The 16,383-nt window shown below is 37.2% G+C and overlaps 1 protein-coding gene across 1 annotated transcript in view; it reads right to left on the bottom strand.

Annotated features, from left to right (window-relative positions):
- The window catches only part of FAT3 (FAT atypical cadherin 3), a gene marked incomplete at its 3' end in the record, with an annotated part of 711,881 nt that overhangs the window by 110,096 nt on the left and 585,402 nt on the right, over positions 1-16,383 (bottom strand). The window contains exon 10 of the mRNA XM_081241325.1: positions 425-700. Within this exon, the coding sequence (XP_081097451.1) occupies positions 425-700 (276 nt within the window). The remainder of the gene's footprint in view (positions 1-424; positions 701-16,383) is intronic.

The raw sequence follows: 16,383 nt of genomic DNA, 5'->3' as shown, positions 1-16,383 counted from the left end.
ATCAGTTCTCTAAATGCTTCCAAGGACTGAGCATTGTACAGGTTGAATAAATGATTACCCTTGTAATTAACTTCTCAAGGAACTTCTTTTAAACGTTTGCACAAAATCTTCTGTATGCGAACCAGTACAGAAACACGGCCTGTTCCTTCTCTCTCAAATCAGTCTGTCAGCAGCCTTTACTGAGCGGCCACTGTCTGTAGAGCTCATCTAATATTTCAGTTTGGCAAACATATGGAGTCACTATCTAACAATAGTAATTCCTCACTGAACTAAAAATGCAAGAATGAATGCAACCCTGCGGTTGAAAAGACCAAATTTACTACTACTTACAAAATTCAAGGGCCTGTACATCTGAAGGCTAAGGCATGTACCTTGGATGGTCAGTGATTCTGCTAGGAGAGCATATTAAGCAGTTTGGTCCTACCATTATGTTGAGTATGTGCTTGTCCTGGGCTTCGTGGTCCAGCCTCTCGGCTGTGTAGAGCACGCCAGTGCTTGGGTCAATCCGGAACTTCCTCATGCTGACAGAATCTATGCTGCTGTGGACAGTATAGCTTAGCTTGTGCTTCTCATCTCTGTCTGTGGCTTCAATCTGCAGTATCTCGGTATCTGGAAGCACATCCTCAGAAATTGTCACATCGTAATTTGGCTGAGAGAATTCTGGGCCATTATCATTATTATCCAGCACTTTGATAAATACCTATAGTTAAAAGGAGACAAGAGTGATGACTAATGCCAATTTACTAATTTCTAGTAAAAGAAGCTCCCTCCTTCTCTCCTCCCTCTGTGATCCCAGCTTCTAGCAACTACTTTAATATGTAGGAAGATTCTTATGAAAGCACTCTGTAATTAGAGGTTGACGATAAACCTGTAGTTCACATTAGCAGGAACATAAACTATGAGGATCAATATTCTCACGATTAAGTGAACAGATGAGACAGCCCCTGGGGTGGGGGGTGATAATTCTAGGAGATTATTTGAGGCACAATGTAAGAGATCACAAGGTGACCTTAGTTTGTTAAGTTTCTATTATCTTACATTCTTGTTATGTGCTTCTTATAGTAGACCTAATGTGGAGGCAGTGACAAGATAAGTAACAAAGAGGCAGAGGAAAGGGAGGCGTGAATACAGAGGTGGCTCTCCTTCAGATGGGAGGTGTCTAGCAAAGAACATGGTACTAATGATAGTTAAAATATGAAGTTCCCAAGTTGTTTCAAAAAATTTCAGGCAGATTTTACAAAAGTAATAGCTTAATGAACCCTGAATATTCATCACTCAGCTTTGACAATGATCAATTCATGGCTAACCTTGTTTCATCTTTATGCCCATTCATCTCCACCTGCTCCCTCATATTATTTTGAAGCAAGTCCCAGCCATCATATAATTTCAGTGTACATCTCTAACAGATAGGGACTCAAAATAAACACACACATACACACAACACCACTACTGCATCTAAACAGAGAAAACAGGAATTCCTTAATGTCTTTAAATATTCAGTTGGTGCTCATACTTCTGTAATTGTTTTGTAATGAGTTATATATATTCTATATATATTCTTGTGTACATGTGCATATATATTTTCAGTTTCTTTTAACCAGGATATGCAAATAAGGCACAGACATTGCATTTGATTGACATTTCTTTTAATTATCTTTTAATTTGTAGGTTCTCTCTCTATCTTCATTGATTTCCTTGCAACTTTTATGTTGTTTTTGTTGGCAATCAAAAAATTGAGCCATTTCCTCTTTAGTTCCCACAGTCTGAATTTTGCTTATTGTATCCCCATGGTTTTGTTCTACATGTTCCTCTGTCCCATGTATTTCTTATAACTTGGTAGTTTTATGTAGGAGACAATAAAATTCACATTCAATTTCCTTCTTTTTTTTTTTTTGACAAGAATCTTTCATGGGTGATATAGTATATTTCCATCTGGAGAAACATAATATCTAGTTCTCTATCTTGTTCCATGATATTAGCAGCCATTGATGATCATGATATAGATAACATTCAAAACAGTAGTGTTTTAACTCTATGATTTCTTCCTCACTTATTAGCTAGAATAGTTCTAAAAAGAAAATTCTCTTCAATTATTTGGTTACTCTGAAGTACACTTCATGTTGAAAAGAAAGGAGAATTCTTTTCCTTGATCATTTCAAAATAATGAGTTGGTTCTTCAGCTCCTCCCAAAGTGATCAATAAGGTATTTTTTTTTCAAGCATCACTATGAGCTCATGAATTTAATCACATCTGATGTGTTTCTGTCCACTGCAGTTACTATATTTATTGATGAACAAATGGTCCTTCCTTGGCCATGGGGAGCCTCTTCAAGTTGGTTTTTGCAATGTTCTGACACAACCCAAGTAGTCTTTGATAGCTTCCTTGCTTTCCAATAATTGCTGCTGGTAATTTTTTCAGGGTCATCTTGTACATTTTTTCTGCCCCAGTCTTGAATTATCCATTTCTCCAAGAAGTGTTGGTTTCTTTTTAGTTAGAAGTGGCATTTAGAGACCACAGTCTGGTACTAGGAATGCTTATTCCTGCTAGCTTTGCTATTTTTTCAGTGGACAGAGTCAGGAAAGTGTTTTGTTTTAAACAATTATTTCATGAGTTCATATTGATACTACTAATTCAAAATTAAGTCGTCAACAACCCTGTCTATCAGTGGCCTGGCACCAGCCCTGGGACCCCCCGAATCATGTGGCCAGCTGCACTGGGATCCAACCCCATCCACTGTGGGACAGCAGCCACTGCATGTGGCAGGGCCTGGCAGCCAAGTGAGCTGAGAGCCTACCAGCACATCAACAGTAGTTGACCTTGCCACAACAAAAGACCCCATGCAGCCCACATAGGATGCACCACTAGAACATATAGCCCTGGTGACAAGAGGGTAGTGTGCAGCTGGGCTGTACGGGATGTCTCCTACACAAGGCTATTTCTCCAAGACCAGGAAACATAACTGAACTACCTAATACATAAAACAAACACAGAAAATAAGGTAAAATGAGGAGACAGAGTAATATGTCCTAAATGAAAGAACAAGACCAAACCCCAGAAGAAGAACTAAGCATAGGGCAGATGTGCAATCTACCCCCATAGAATTTAAGAGGATGATCATAAAGATGCTTAACAAGCTTGGGGAAAGAATGGATGAGCAGAGTCATAAGTTTTAACAAAGAGTTAGAAAATATAAAGAAAAACCAAACAGAGCTGAGGAACATGATAACTGAAGTAAAAAAATACTCTAGAAGAAGTCAACGGTAGATTAGATGATACAGAGTAAAGGATCAGTGAACTAGAAGACAGAGTAGTGGAAATCCCAAGCTAAACAGAAAAAAAAAAAAGAATTAAAAAAAATGAGAATAATTTAAGAGACCTCTAGGCCAACATCAAGCACACTAACAAGCACACTAAAGGTCCCAGAAGGAGAATAGAGAGAGAAAGGGGCAGAGAGCATACTTGAAGATATACTAGCTGAAAAGTTTCCTAACCTGGGAAAGGAAACAGATATCCAGGCCCAGGAAGTAAAGAGAGTCCACACCAAGACAAATAATAATAAAAATGTCAAAAATTAAAGATACTGATCCTTTTTTTATAATTTTTATTTTTTTAAATTTATTTTGTAAATATTTATTTATTTGGTTGCACGAGTCTTAGTTGCAGCATGCAGGATCTTTCATTGTGGTGTATGGGCTCCAGAGCACTCAGGCTTAGTTGCCCTGTGGCATGTGGGATGTTAGATCCCTGACCAGGGATTGAACTCACATCCCCTGCATTGGAAGGCAGATTCTTAACCACTGGACCACCAGGGAAGTCCCAAGAGAGATCCTTAAAAGCAGCGAGAGAAAAGCAACTAGTTATAAACAAGGGAACTCCCATAAGACTATCAGCTGACTTTTCAGCAGACTATTTGCAGGTCAGAAGGAAATGGAATAATATATCCAAGTGCTGAAAGGGAAAAAAGCCTACATCCAAAAATAATCTATCTGGTAAGGATATCATTCAGAACTGAAGGAGAGATAAAGAGTTTTAAAGACAAGCAAAAGCTAAAGGAGTTCATCACCACTAAAACAACCTTACAGGAAATATTAAAGGGATTCTTCTAAGTGGAAAAGAAAAGCCCACAAATAGAAATTTAAAAAGTTATGATGGGAAAAATCTCACTGGTAAAGGCAAAATATAGTAAAGGTAGTGGACCAAGCATTTATAAAGCTAGTAGGAAGGTGAAAAGACAAAAACAGTAAAATCATCTTTATCTACAATAAGTAGATAAGGAATACACAGAATAAAAAGATGTAAAATATGTTGTCAGAAACATAAAATGTGGGGGGAAAGGAGTAAAAATGTGGGCCTGTTAGAATGCATTTAAACTTAAGAAATCATCAACTTAAAATACATACCCATACATATTAGATGTTATATATGAATCTCATGGTAACCACAAATCAAAAACCTTTAATAGACACAAAAAAATATACAGAAAATAATCCAAACAAACACTAAAGATAGTCATCAAATCACAAGGGAAGATTGCAAGAGAATAAAAGGAACAAAGGAGAACTACAAAAACAATCAGAAAACAATTAACAAAATGACAATAAGTACATATCCATCAATAATTACTTTAAATGGAAATGGACTAAATGTTCCAACAAAAGACATAGAGTGACTGAATAGATAAAAAAGAAAACAAGACCTACATACATGCTGCCTACAAGAGATTCATTTCAGATCTAGAGACACATACAGACTGAAAGTGAGAGAATGGGAAAAGGTACTCCATGCAAATGGAAATCAAAAGAAAGCTGGAGTAGCAATACTTAGACAAAATAGACTTTAAAACAAAGACTGTAACAAGGGACAAAGAAGGGTGTTACATAATGTTAAAGGGATCAATCCAACAAGAAGATATAACAATTGTAAATATGTATTTACTCAACATAGGTGCACATAAATACATATAGCAAATATTAACAACATAAAGGGAGAAAATAACAGTAATACAATAATTGTAGGGAACTTTAACACTCCACTTATGCCAACGGACAGATCATCTAGACAGAAAATCAATAAGGAAACTTTGGCCATAAATGACACATTAACCACATGGACTTAATTTATATATATATATATATATATATATATATAGAACATTACATTCAAAAACAGCAGAATACACATTCTTTTCAGACACACATGGAACATTCTCCAGGAGAGATCACATGCTAGGCCACAAAACAAATCTCAATAACTTTAAGAATATTGAAATCATATCAAGCATCTTTTCCAACTACCACATTATGAGACTAGAAATCAACCACAAGAAAAAAACTGCAAAAATCACAGATGTAGAAGCTAAACAATATGCTACTAAACAACCAATGGGTCACTGAGGAAATTAAAGAAGAAATAAAAAAAAAATACCTGGAGACAAATGAAAATGGAAACACAATGACCCAAAATTTATGGGACGCAGCCAAAGCAATTCTAAGAGGGAAATATAATGATGTAAGCCTACCTCAGGAAACAAGAAAAACCTTTAGCCAGACTCATCAGGAAGAAAAGGGAGAGGGCCCCAAATAAATAAAATTAAAAATGAAATAGATGTTACAACCGATACCACAGAAATACAAAGGATCATAAGATATTACTATGACAAATTTTATGTCAATAAAATGGAAAACCTAGAGGAAATGGGTAAATTCCTAGAAACTTATAATCTCCCAAGACTGTATCAGGAAGGTAGAAAATATGAACAGATCAATTACCAGTACTGAAACTGAATCAGTAATCAAAAAATTCCCAACAAACAAAAGTCCAGGACCAGATGGCATCACAGGTGAATTCTACAAAACATTTCAAGAGTCAGTATCTATTCTTCTCAAAATATTCCAGAAAATTGAAGAGGAAGGAATGCTACTGAACTCATTCTACGAGGTCAGTGGAACCCTGATACCAAAACCAGACAAAGATACCTGCCAAAAAGAAAATTAGAGGCCAATATCACTGATGAACATAGATGCAAAAATCCTCAACAAAATATTAACAAACTGAATTCAACAATACATTAAAAGGATCATACACCATAATCAAGTGGGATTTATCCCAGGGATGGAAGGATGGATGGTTCAATATCCACAAATCAGTCAGTGTGATACACCATATTAACAAATTGAAGAATAAAAATCATATGATAATCTCAGTAGATGCAGAAAAGGCTTCTGACAAAATTCAACATCGATTTATGATAAAAACTCTCAACATAGTGGGTATAGAAGGAACACACCTCAACATAATAAAGCCCATATAAGACAAACCCACAGCCAACATCATACTTAATGGTGAAAAACTGAAAGCATTTCCTCTAAGAAAGGAACAAGACAAGGATGTCCACTCTCACCATTTTCATGCAATTGGAAATCCTTTTACGTATTGGAAATCCTAGTCACAGAAATCAGACAAATTTAAAAATTCAAATTGGAAAAGAAGAAGTACAACTGTCACTGTTTGCAGACGACATGATACTATATATAGAAAATGCTAACACCACCACCAAAAAACTATTGGAACTGATAAATAAATTCAGTAAAGTTGCAGGATACAAAATTAATATACAGAAATCTGCTGCATTTTTATACATTAATGATGAACTATCAGAAAGAGAAATTAAGAAAACAATCCAACTTACAATTGTATCAAAAAGAATAAAATACCTAGGAATAAATCTAACGAAGGAGGTAAAAGACCTGTACTCAAAACTATAAGACAATGGTGAAAGAAACTGACAATGACACAAACAGATGGAAAGATATACCATCTTCTTAGATTGAAAGAATTAATACTGTTAAAATGACCATACTACCTAAGGCAATCTACAAATTCAATGCAATCCCTATCAAAAAAATTGGCATTTTTCACAGAACTAGAACAAATAATTCTAAAATTTGTATGGAAGCACAAAAGACCCCAATCTTGAGAAAGAAGAAAAAAGCTGGAGGTATCATGCTACCTGAACTATCCTACCAGCCTACATTAATCAATGAAATATGGTACTGGCACCAAAACAGAGACATAGATCAATGGAACAGAACACATAGCCCAGAAATAAACCTATGCTTATATGGTCCATTAATCTATGACAAAGGAGGCAAGAATATACAATGGTGAAAAGCCAGCCTCTTCAGTAAATTGTGTTGGAAAACCTGGACAGTTATATGCAAAAGATCAAACTGAACTACTTTCTTACACCATATGCAAAAATAACCCAAAATGGATTAAAGACTTAACTGTAAGAGCTGAAATCATAAAACCCTTAGAAGAAAACATAGGCTTAACACTCTTTGATGTTGTGTTAGCAATATATTTTTTGAATATGTCTCTCCAGGCTATGGAAATAAAAGCCAACAAAGCCAAAAACAAAACCAAATGAAAAACTGAAAAACATTTGCATAGTGAAGGAAACTATCAATAAAACAAAAAGGCAACCTGCTGAATGGGAGAAGATATTTGCAAATGATATATCTGAAAAGGGGTTAATATGCAAAATATACGAAGAACTCATACAACTCAACATCAAAACCCCAACCTGAATAAAAAATGGGCAGAGGACCTGAATGGACATTTATCCAGAGAAGAAATACAGATGGCCAAGAGACACATGAAAAGATGCTCAACACCACTAATCATCAGGGAAATGCAAATAAAAACCACAATGAGATATCACTTCACACCTGTCAGAATGGTCAAAAAGACCACAAATAACCAACGTTGATGAAGAGGCTGAGAAAAGGAAACACTCATGCACTGTTAGTAGGAATGTAAATTGATACTGCTGCTATGGAAAACAGTATGGAGGTTCCTAAAAAATTTTAAATTGAACTATCACATGATCCAGAAATCCCACTTCTGGGTATTTTTCTGAAGAAAAAAAGCACTAATTTGAAAAGACATATGTACCCTTATGTTCATGGCAGCATTATTTACTATAGCCAACATATGGAAGCAACCTAAGTGTCCATCAATAGATGAATGGATAAAGAAGGTGGTGTGTGTGTGTGTGTGTGTATACATACACACAGAAACACACACACAAACAATGGAATATTACTCAGCTATAAAAAAGAATGAAACCTTGCCATTTGCAACAATATGGATGGACATAGAGAGTATTATGCTAAGTGAAATAACTCAGAAAAGGACAAATACTCTATGATTTCATTTATATGTGGAATCTAAAAAACAAAGCAAATGTAACAAAACAGAAACAGACTCATAGATACAGAGAACAAATTGGTGGTTTCCAGAAGGGAGAGAAGTGGGGAAATAAGTGAAATAAGTTAAGGGGATTAAGAGGTACAACTGCCAGTTACAAAGTAAATAAGTCACAGGGATGTAATGTACAGCAAAGGGAATACAGTAGAATTGATAATATTATAGTAACTTTTTATGGTGACAAATAGTAAGTAGACTTATCATGGTGATCATTTTGTAATGTATAAAAATATCGAGGCATTATGTTGCACACCTGAAACTAATATGATATTGTAAGTCAATTACACTTCAATAAAAAACAAAACAAAAGACAATATTAAGGTACCCATCAAGGTTTTTGCTTAATCTCATTCTTTTTACCTATCTTCTTTCTCCCATGATGACATTTCTCATGCTCAAGAACATCACCATAATTATTCACCTATCTGAATGTTCACATATCTGAAATACATGCCCAAGTCTCCGAATAACACCAACATTGTTATTATAATCACTTACAATTATGGTCATTCAAACTAATTTGATATTATTTTGTCTTTTTGTCCTTTGGATTTATCCCACTAGGCATATACAGTCAAATTAGTATATGTAGAGTCACTTAGAATAGTTCTTCCCTGTGCATACATGCTCCCAACTGGATACACATATATGTTCATCTGCTACCATTTACTTTCAAATTTTAGACTTGCTTTTTTAAATTTACAAAAAGTTATAGTCAAGCTTAGCTTCTGTATCTTTCTCTTTCATGTATTCCCTTCTTCTTCAGGTAACCGTTTTTTTTTTTTTTTTAGTAATGTTACATTTTATCCATCTATTTTATTAATATTAACATACTGTATACACTCCCCTCAACAGGCTATTTCACTTAACATTATATCCGGGGTCCCCAACCCCTGGGCGGTGGACTGGTAGCAGTCCGTGGCCTGTTAGGAACCAGGGCTGCACAGTGGGAGGTGAGCGGCAGGCAAGCAAGTGAAGCTTCATCTGTTGCTCCCCGTTGCTTCCCATCACTCACATTTCCACCTGAACCATTCCCCTCCTCTCCTCGTGGAAAAAGTGTTTTCCATGAAACAGCTCCCTGGTGCCAAAAAGGTTGGGGACTGCTGCATTATATCAATAGTTCTCAACTGAGGATGACTTTGTCTCCTGGGGTCATTTCACAATATCGGTAGACATTTTTGGTTGTCACAGCTCGGGGGAGGGATTTTCCTAGAACCTAGTGGATAGAAGGCAGGGGAGTTGCTAAACATCCTAAAATGCACAGGATAACCCCCTGCAACAAAGAGCTATCTGACTCAAAAGGTCAATAATGTTGCTGCTTTATATCATGAAGACCATGCTACAGCAGTACAGAAATACTTTTCCATGGATAAATGTATCATAGTTAATTCAATCAGTCCTCTATTGACGTGCATTCCTATTTTTGCTCTTCGAATGACCATGCAATGAAGAGCCTTGTGCTTGTGTCTTTTCACATTTTTGCTAACATATATTTCTGTCCCTAGAATTGGGATCGCTGAATCAAAGGAGAAGTGCTTATATGGTTTTGTGAGATACTTTCCATATTCCCCTACCTATAAGTTTGATCACTTTGCCTTTCTATAGCAGTATTTAAGAATGACTGTCTTCCCACAGCCTTGCCAACAGAGCATGCTGTAAAACTTTTGGGTTTTTGGCCAAGCTGAGGGATGAGAAATGTCATCTCAATGTATTTTAAATTTTCCTTTCTCTTGTTATAAGTGAGGTTGAGCATCTTTTCATATGTTTAAGAACCATCTGCATTTCTTTTTCTGTTAAAACTATATCAGTTCATTCTTCTATGGGTTAGATGGTACTTTTTCCCTTTATTTTGGGAGCATGATGATACACATTGCAAATGTTTTCAGTTTTGTCATTTATCTTTATTTTGTTTATGGTATTTTTTTTTTTGCCATGCAAAAGATTTTATTTTTATTTTCATGTAGTTGAATGCATCAGTCTTTTCCCTTATTGTTTCTGGATGTTAAGTCATAGTGTAGAATATTTTCTACATTTCCAGATTTTGGTGATCACACTTATTTTATCAAAATTGAATTTAAATGCTTCTTTTCCTTACATTTACATCTCTAATCCATTTGGAATTTTTCCTAGTATATTATGTGAAGAATGGGTCCTATTTTATTTTATTCCACATGGCTCTCTATTTATTTCAATGCTACTTTTTAGCAGACCATCACTTCCTTACTGATTTGAGAAGTCACTTTTACTGTATACTAACTCTACCAATACAGATAGTATATTTCTGGCTTTTCTATTTTGTTCCATTGGTTTATCTGTCTTTTCATGCAACAACATCAAAATGTATTAATTACAGAGGCTTTATAGTATTTTTTTCCTTCCAGTTTTCTTGAGACATAATTGACATAAAGCACTGTGTAAGTTTAAGGTGTACGGCATAATGATTTGACTTACATACATCATGAAGTGATTATCATAATGAGTTTAGTCAACATCTATCATCTCATATAGATACAAAATTAAAGAAATGAAAAAACTTTTTTCTTTGTGATGAGAACTCTTAGGATTTACTCTCTTAACAAATTTCACATATAACATACAGCAGTGTTGTTATGTACATTACATCCCTAGTACTTATTTATCTTATAACTGGAAGTTTGTACCTTTTTACTGCCCTTCATCCAGTTCCCCCTCTCCCTCTCACCTGCCTTTGGTAACCACAAATCTGACCTCTTTTTCTATGAGTTTGTTTATTTGTTTGCTTTTGCAGTATAGTTGACCCACAATACTATGTTAGTTCCTGGTGCACAAATAGTGATTCCATATTTCCATTATATATATTTTAATTGTTTGGAAAAGCTAGGTCTTCTCTTTGTTGTCTTCAGGATTTTCATGGCTATTCTTTTTTTGCGGTATGCGAGCCTCTCACTGTTGTGGCCTCTCCCGTGGCGGAGCACAGGCTCCGGACGCATAGGCTCAGCGGCCATGGCTCACGGGCCTAGCCGCTTTGCAGCATGTGGGATCTTCCCGGACCGGGACACGAACCAGTGTCCCCTGCATCGGCAGGCGGACTCTCAACCACTGCACCACCAGGGAAGCCCTTCATAGCTATTCTTGACTGTTGTTCTTTTTTGTGTGTGTGTCTTTATTGAATTTGTTACAATATTGCTTATGTTCTATCTTTTGTTTTTTTGGCCATGAGGCATGTGGGATCATAGATTCCCGACCAGGGATCAAACCCGCACCCCCTGCATTGGAAGGTGAAGATTTAACCACTGGACCTCCAGGGAAGTCCCAATTGTTGTTCTTCTAAATTAACTTTGTAATCAACTTCTATAGCACCTGACAAAATGATAGCATTTTAAACTGGGGTTATGTTAAAAGTACAGGATAATTAAGGAAGAACTAATTTCTTCATGATGGAGTCTTCCTATCCAAGAACATAGTTTGTCTTTTTTCATTTGTTCATATCTACTATTTTGTTTTTCAAGAGTGCTTTAGTTTTCCTCAAATAGGTTTTGAACACTTTTAAAGTTTATATATGTGCTAACCTAAATGGGTTCTGTTTCATTACACTTTTTCACTGGCTTTTTTTTGGGGGGGGGTGAGCTATATATGGAGGCCATTAATTTTTGTATGTTAAATTTATAACCTGTTATTTACTAATTTTCCTATCATTTGAAGTAGTGTTTCCATTCCCTCCTTGGAGCTTTGCAGATATATAATTACACTACATGCAAATAGAGATCAGTCTACCTTTTCCCTTATAATTCTTATAACACAAATTGCTTTATCTTAGCTAGTTATATTGGCTAATACAGCACAATGTTAAATAGTAGTGGAAACAGTGATATTCTCTTCTTATTCCTGACTAATAAGAAAGCCTTTAGTGGTTCTCCATTAAATAATATGCAAGCATTTGGCTGCATTCTAGAAAATTATTTACTTTTAGAAATAAATTTAGTCAGACCATAGTTGTTCTTATAAATAACTGTACTATCCATCACTTTGGTGGAGATGTGCTTTTTTGAGTGAGAGGAGAAGGGCCGTGCTATGACTTCTGTGCCAGGACAACTTGCCATGGGAGTGAGCGTGACGCGGGGACAAGCTTTGCTTGTAGTTTATGGTAGAAAAAGTTTAGAGAAGTGTGCCTATAGCATTTTGGGTATTGTTTTATCTCCACTGTATTTGGGAAGCCATACTAGATTCTTTGAATGCCAATTCTTTCCTTTAAAAAGTTCCAGTTAACTTAGTCAAGATGCTAAAATATTTGTGTTCACAGAAACAGTCATATTAATGGGATAAAAGAGCCTTTCCGGCCAGCAAGCCTGCCCTGACCTTCCTGAGGTTTCAAAGTTGATGTGCTCTTGAAAAGCTTGCCTCTTTCTGCTTGCTTTGTCCTGAGCCTAATCTACAGTCTGAACAAGTGTTTCTCTATAAAAGACTTCCCTTTCCTCATTTGCTTTTTATTTCCCACAGTTGGGGCCATTTGTGAGCTCCTGAACCACCAAACAAAGCAAAGTAACTCTCAAAGATGTTGTGTTCAAAATGGTAATTGAAATGCCTAAAGAAGTACAATGGATTCAAAGCAGGAGGAAACCTGAGTGTGGGAAGCCTCTTCAGAGCTGGTTTCAATGCTGCTCACCACAAACACTTTGGGTTTTGCAGGCTCGTCTAAGCTAAGTCTGGGTAGATGCCAACTCCAGCTTTACAAAGGCTCATGGCATGAAGTGTCCATGGGGTGAGTTGGAGGGTAAGGCCTCTGTCTTTTATTAGAACCAATTAAATCCTGAATTACTGAAAATTCTGTCCTGCCTCTGTTTGCATTTCAAAACCATACTTAAAACATTCTACAGTTGTGATTTCAAGGATGATGCCTCTTGTATTCTCTCCAAGCTTACAAGTTTTGTTTTTGAATGCCTAAGGAGAAAAATTGTGTGCTTGTTTTCCAGTTCATAAATCTGTACCATATTCATTTCTTAAACTGTATTATCTCTTGTTTCTCAATGAGGAAAATGAGAATCAGAGAAGTTAAGGGATGTGCCCAAGTCACAAGGGCAAGGCCACACTCAAACCTAGGTCTTACGGAGCCAAATTCTGTATGCATTCCATTATACAGTTTCCATGTGCACTTAAATTATATACGCATTAACTATAAATGTACAAAACATACATGTGAACAATCATGTGTGCAAATATTATGTACCTTGCTCTACAGAAATCCTAATTTACCAAACACATAGCTGACACGACCATTCTCATTTCAGGAACGTTAATCATGGGATTATTCTGAACAGAAAGTCCCCTGTTGGGCTTCCCTGGTGGCGCAGTGGTTAAGAATCTGCCTGCCAATGCAGGGGACACGGGTTCGAGCCCTGGTCCGGGAAGATCCCACATGCCGCGGAGCAACTAAGTCCATGCACCACAACTACTGAGCCTCTGCTCTAGAGCCCGCGTGCCACAACTACTGAAGCCCGCGTACCTAGAGTCCGTGCTCTGCAACAAAAGAAACCACTGCAATGAGAAGCCTGTGCACTGCAATGAAGAGTAGCCCCCACTCACCGCAACTAGAGAAAGCCCGTGCACAGCAACGAAGACCCAATGCAGCCAAAAATAAATAAATAAAATACATACATTTATATATTAAAAATAAAGAAAGTTCCCTGCTGCCTTTAAAATTGGAATCCGTTATTAAGAATTGATTTATTCATAAGTTGTCAGGCATGGATCTATTACATTCAGTGAGATTTTATCATTATTATTTTTTTAAGAGAAAGTCTCACAGTAGAGTTGGTTTGCTGCCTTATTTCATCTATATAATTGCACTTGTTACAGCATTGTCTTAGCCTAAATATACAAGGAAGCTTTGGGCCACTGCCTTTTTCACCTGCTAAGAGGGAGATGATGTTAAAGGAAACAAAAGAAAACCCTCGATGAGGGTGTCCCTTGAAAGCCCCTGGATCCAGGGATCATGGAGCAGCATTAGCAAAAGTGATTTGTTTCTACCCTCCACCTCCTTTTAAGCAGGTGCAAAGTGGAGGAAAAGAGTAAGACAAAATCCAAATCTTCAAGGTAAAGTCTGCTTTTTAAGGAAGGAGGCCAGTTAGGAACTCCCAACATCACCTAGAGATAAGAGAGGAATGGAATCCCCATGGCCGTCAAGGGCAAGGCTAACCCAGGAACACACATCACAGACCTCCCAGCCCCAGAGAATAGGGACCCGCTGGCTGGAAGACTTAGTGGCCCATCTAAATTAACTGCCTTGTGGGGCTTAAGAAATGTGGAAATGATCTGAAAGAGAGTTTTAATCTCAGGTTTGGCTGTGGAGCATACAAATACAAGCTGATATTTATATCTTTATAAATCAAAGCAGGACTTGAATAAGAAAAGCATACGAAAATCACAAAAGCATGTATCATAAGTCCCTGAATAAAATCGATGTAATTTTTAGATTATTATTTGGGCATGAATATCTCTGCTGCCTTTCATGAATAACAGTAAAATCCACACACATAATATTTTATAGTTAGTAGGTATATTATTACAGTTTTAAGTTGAGAAAAGACTACAATAATAAAACCTACATGTGTCTGACACGTCACAGCTCTCATATCGCATAATATCTTATTTATTCTTACAATAACCCATGAGGTATGTAAGATTTTACTCGCATTATGTTGTAGAAACTGAGTCTCACAGAGATAGAGCTTCCTTCTGTGGTAACACAGTCAACCATTGGTTAAGTGCTGACTTTGAACCTGGGTCACCTGATTCAGGGTCAGTGCTCCTTCCACTAGACTAAATACTTCCCCTAATGAATTAAGCTGTATATTTTATATACATAGACATGTAAGGGAAAGTTCCTAAGATGGCTTCTGATTTTTTTTTTTTTTTTTTTTGCAGTACGCAGGCCTCTCACTGTTGTGGCCTCTCCCGTTGCAGAGCACAGGCTCCGGACGCGCAGACTCAGCGGCCACTGTTCACAGGCCTAGCCACTCTGCGGCATGTGGGATCTTCCTGGACCGCGGCACGAACCCGCATCCCCTGCATCGGCAGGCGGACTCTCAACCACTGTGCCACCAGGGAAGCCCGAGATGGTATCTGATTTTGAGAAGGAAGAACTGGGTTTGTATATCGACCTGTGTACACCTAGGGTGGCCACCTAACCTGTCTGTGCCTCAGTTTTTCACTGGAAAAATGAATGTAATGATAAAACTTGATTTAACTACTCCCTGAGTGTCAGGGAAATGAAGCTTAGAACGAGGCTTGTTAAGTGTTATTATGCAAATAACAGGTGTTATATATTAATTTTCATCTCTTGGTCTTTTGGATGAGCCAGGCTCTAGATTTATTTAAATTTGCAATGAAGATGCAGCAGCTCATATGGGTTTGGTAGATACATGGGGAAAGTTGTTAAAATTTGTCATTTCTCATCCTTGGTAGTGTGTGTCTCTGTAGCTCATAAGCTCAGTGGGTGGAAGGGAGGGCTATAAAGAGGTTGGGGTATTTTTCTCTCTTCCTAGCATGTATGACCAGCTATGAAACATTCTAAGGGCCATAGGTGGTGCCATGTTTATGGGGCAACCACTTAAAAGAGTGTCCCCCTCATAACTAGTAGAGCCAGATGAGTGTCTCTTCCTGCCTTAGAATAGGTAGCAAAGATTTAATCTTACTTTTGCGAGGTAGCACAGTGTAGTGGTTGAGAGTGCAGAGCAGTCTCTAGAATCCAACTGACTACATCTAAACCCTGATCTACTCAAGTTACTTAACCTCACTTTGCTTCAATTTACTTATGTGTAAAATGGGGATGCCAACAGGGGATTCTTTTCCTATTTCCAACGTAATAAACTATCACAGATTTAGCAGTTTAAAATAGCACCCATTTATTATCTCCTAGTTCTACAGGTCAGAAGTTTGAGCATAGTGTGGCTTAGAGTCTCATAAGCCTGAAATCAAGGGGCCATCAGAGATGTGTTCCCTTCTGGAAGGTCTGGGGATGAATCAGTTCTAAGGTCACTCAGGTTGTTGGCTGCATTTAGTTTCTTGAGGTTAAAGGCCCGAGGTCCCTGCATTTTTGCTGGCTGTCAGCAGGATCCTCTCTCAGATCCTTAAGGC

Source organism: Mesoplodon bidens (genome assembly GCF_964165515.1).
Source record: "Mesoplodon bidens genome assembly, chromosome: 7".
NCBI lineage: Eukaryota > Metazoa > Chordata > Mammalia > Artiodactyla > Ziphiidae > Mesoplodon > Mesoplodon bidens.
The sequence above is the reverse complement of the archived record's forward strand: the minus strand, read 5'-3'. Positions and strand labels throughout refer to the sequence as shown.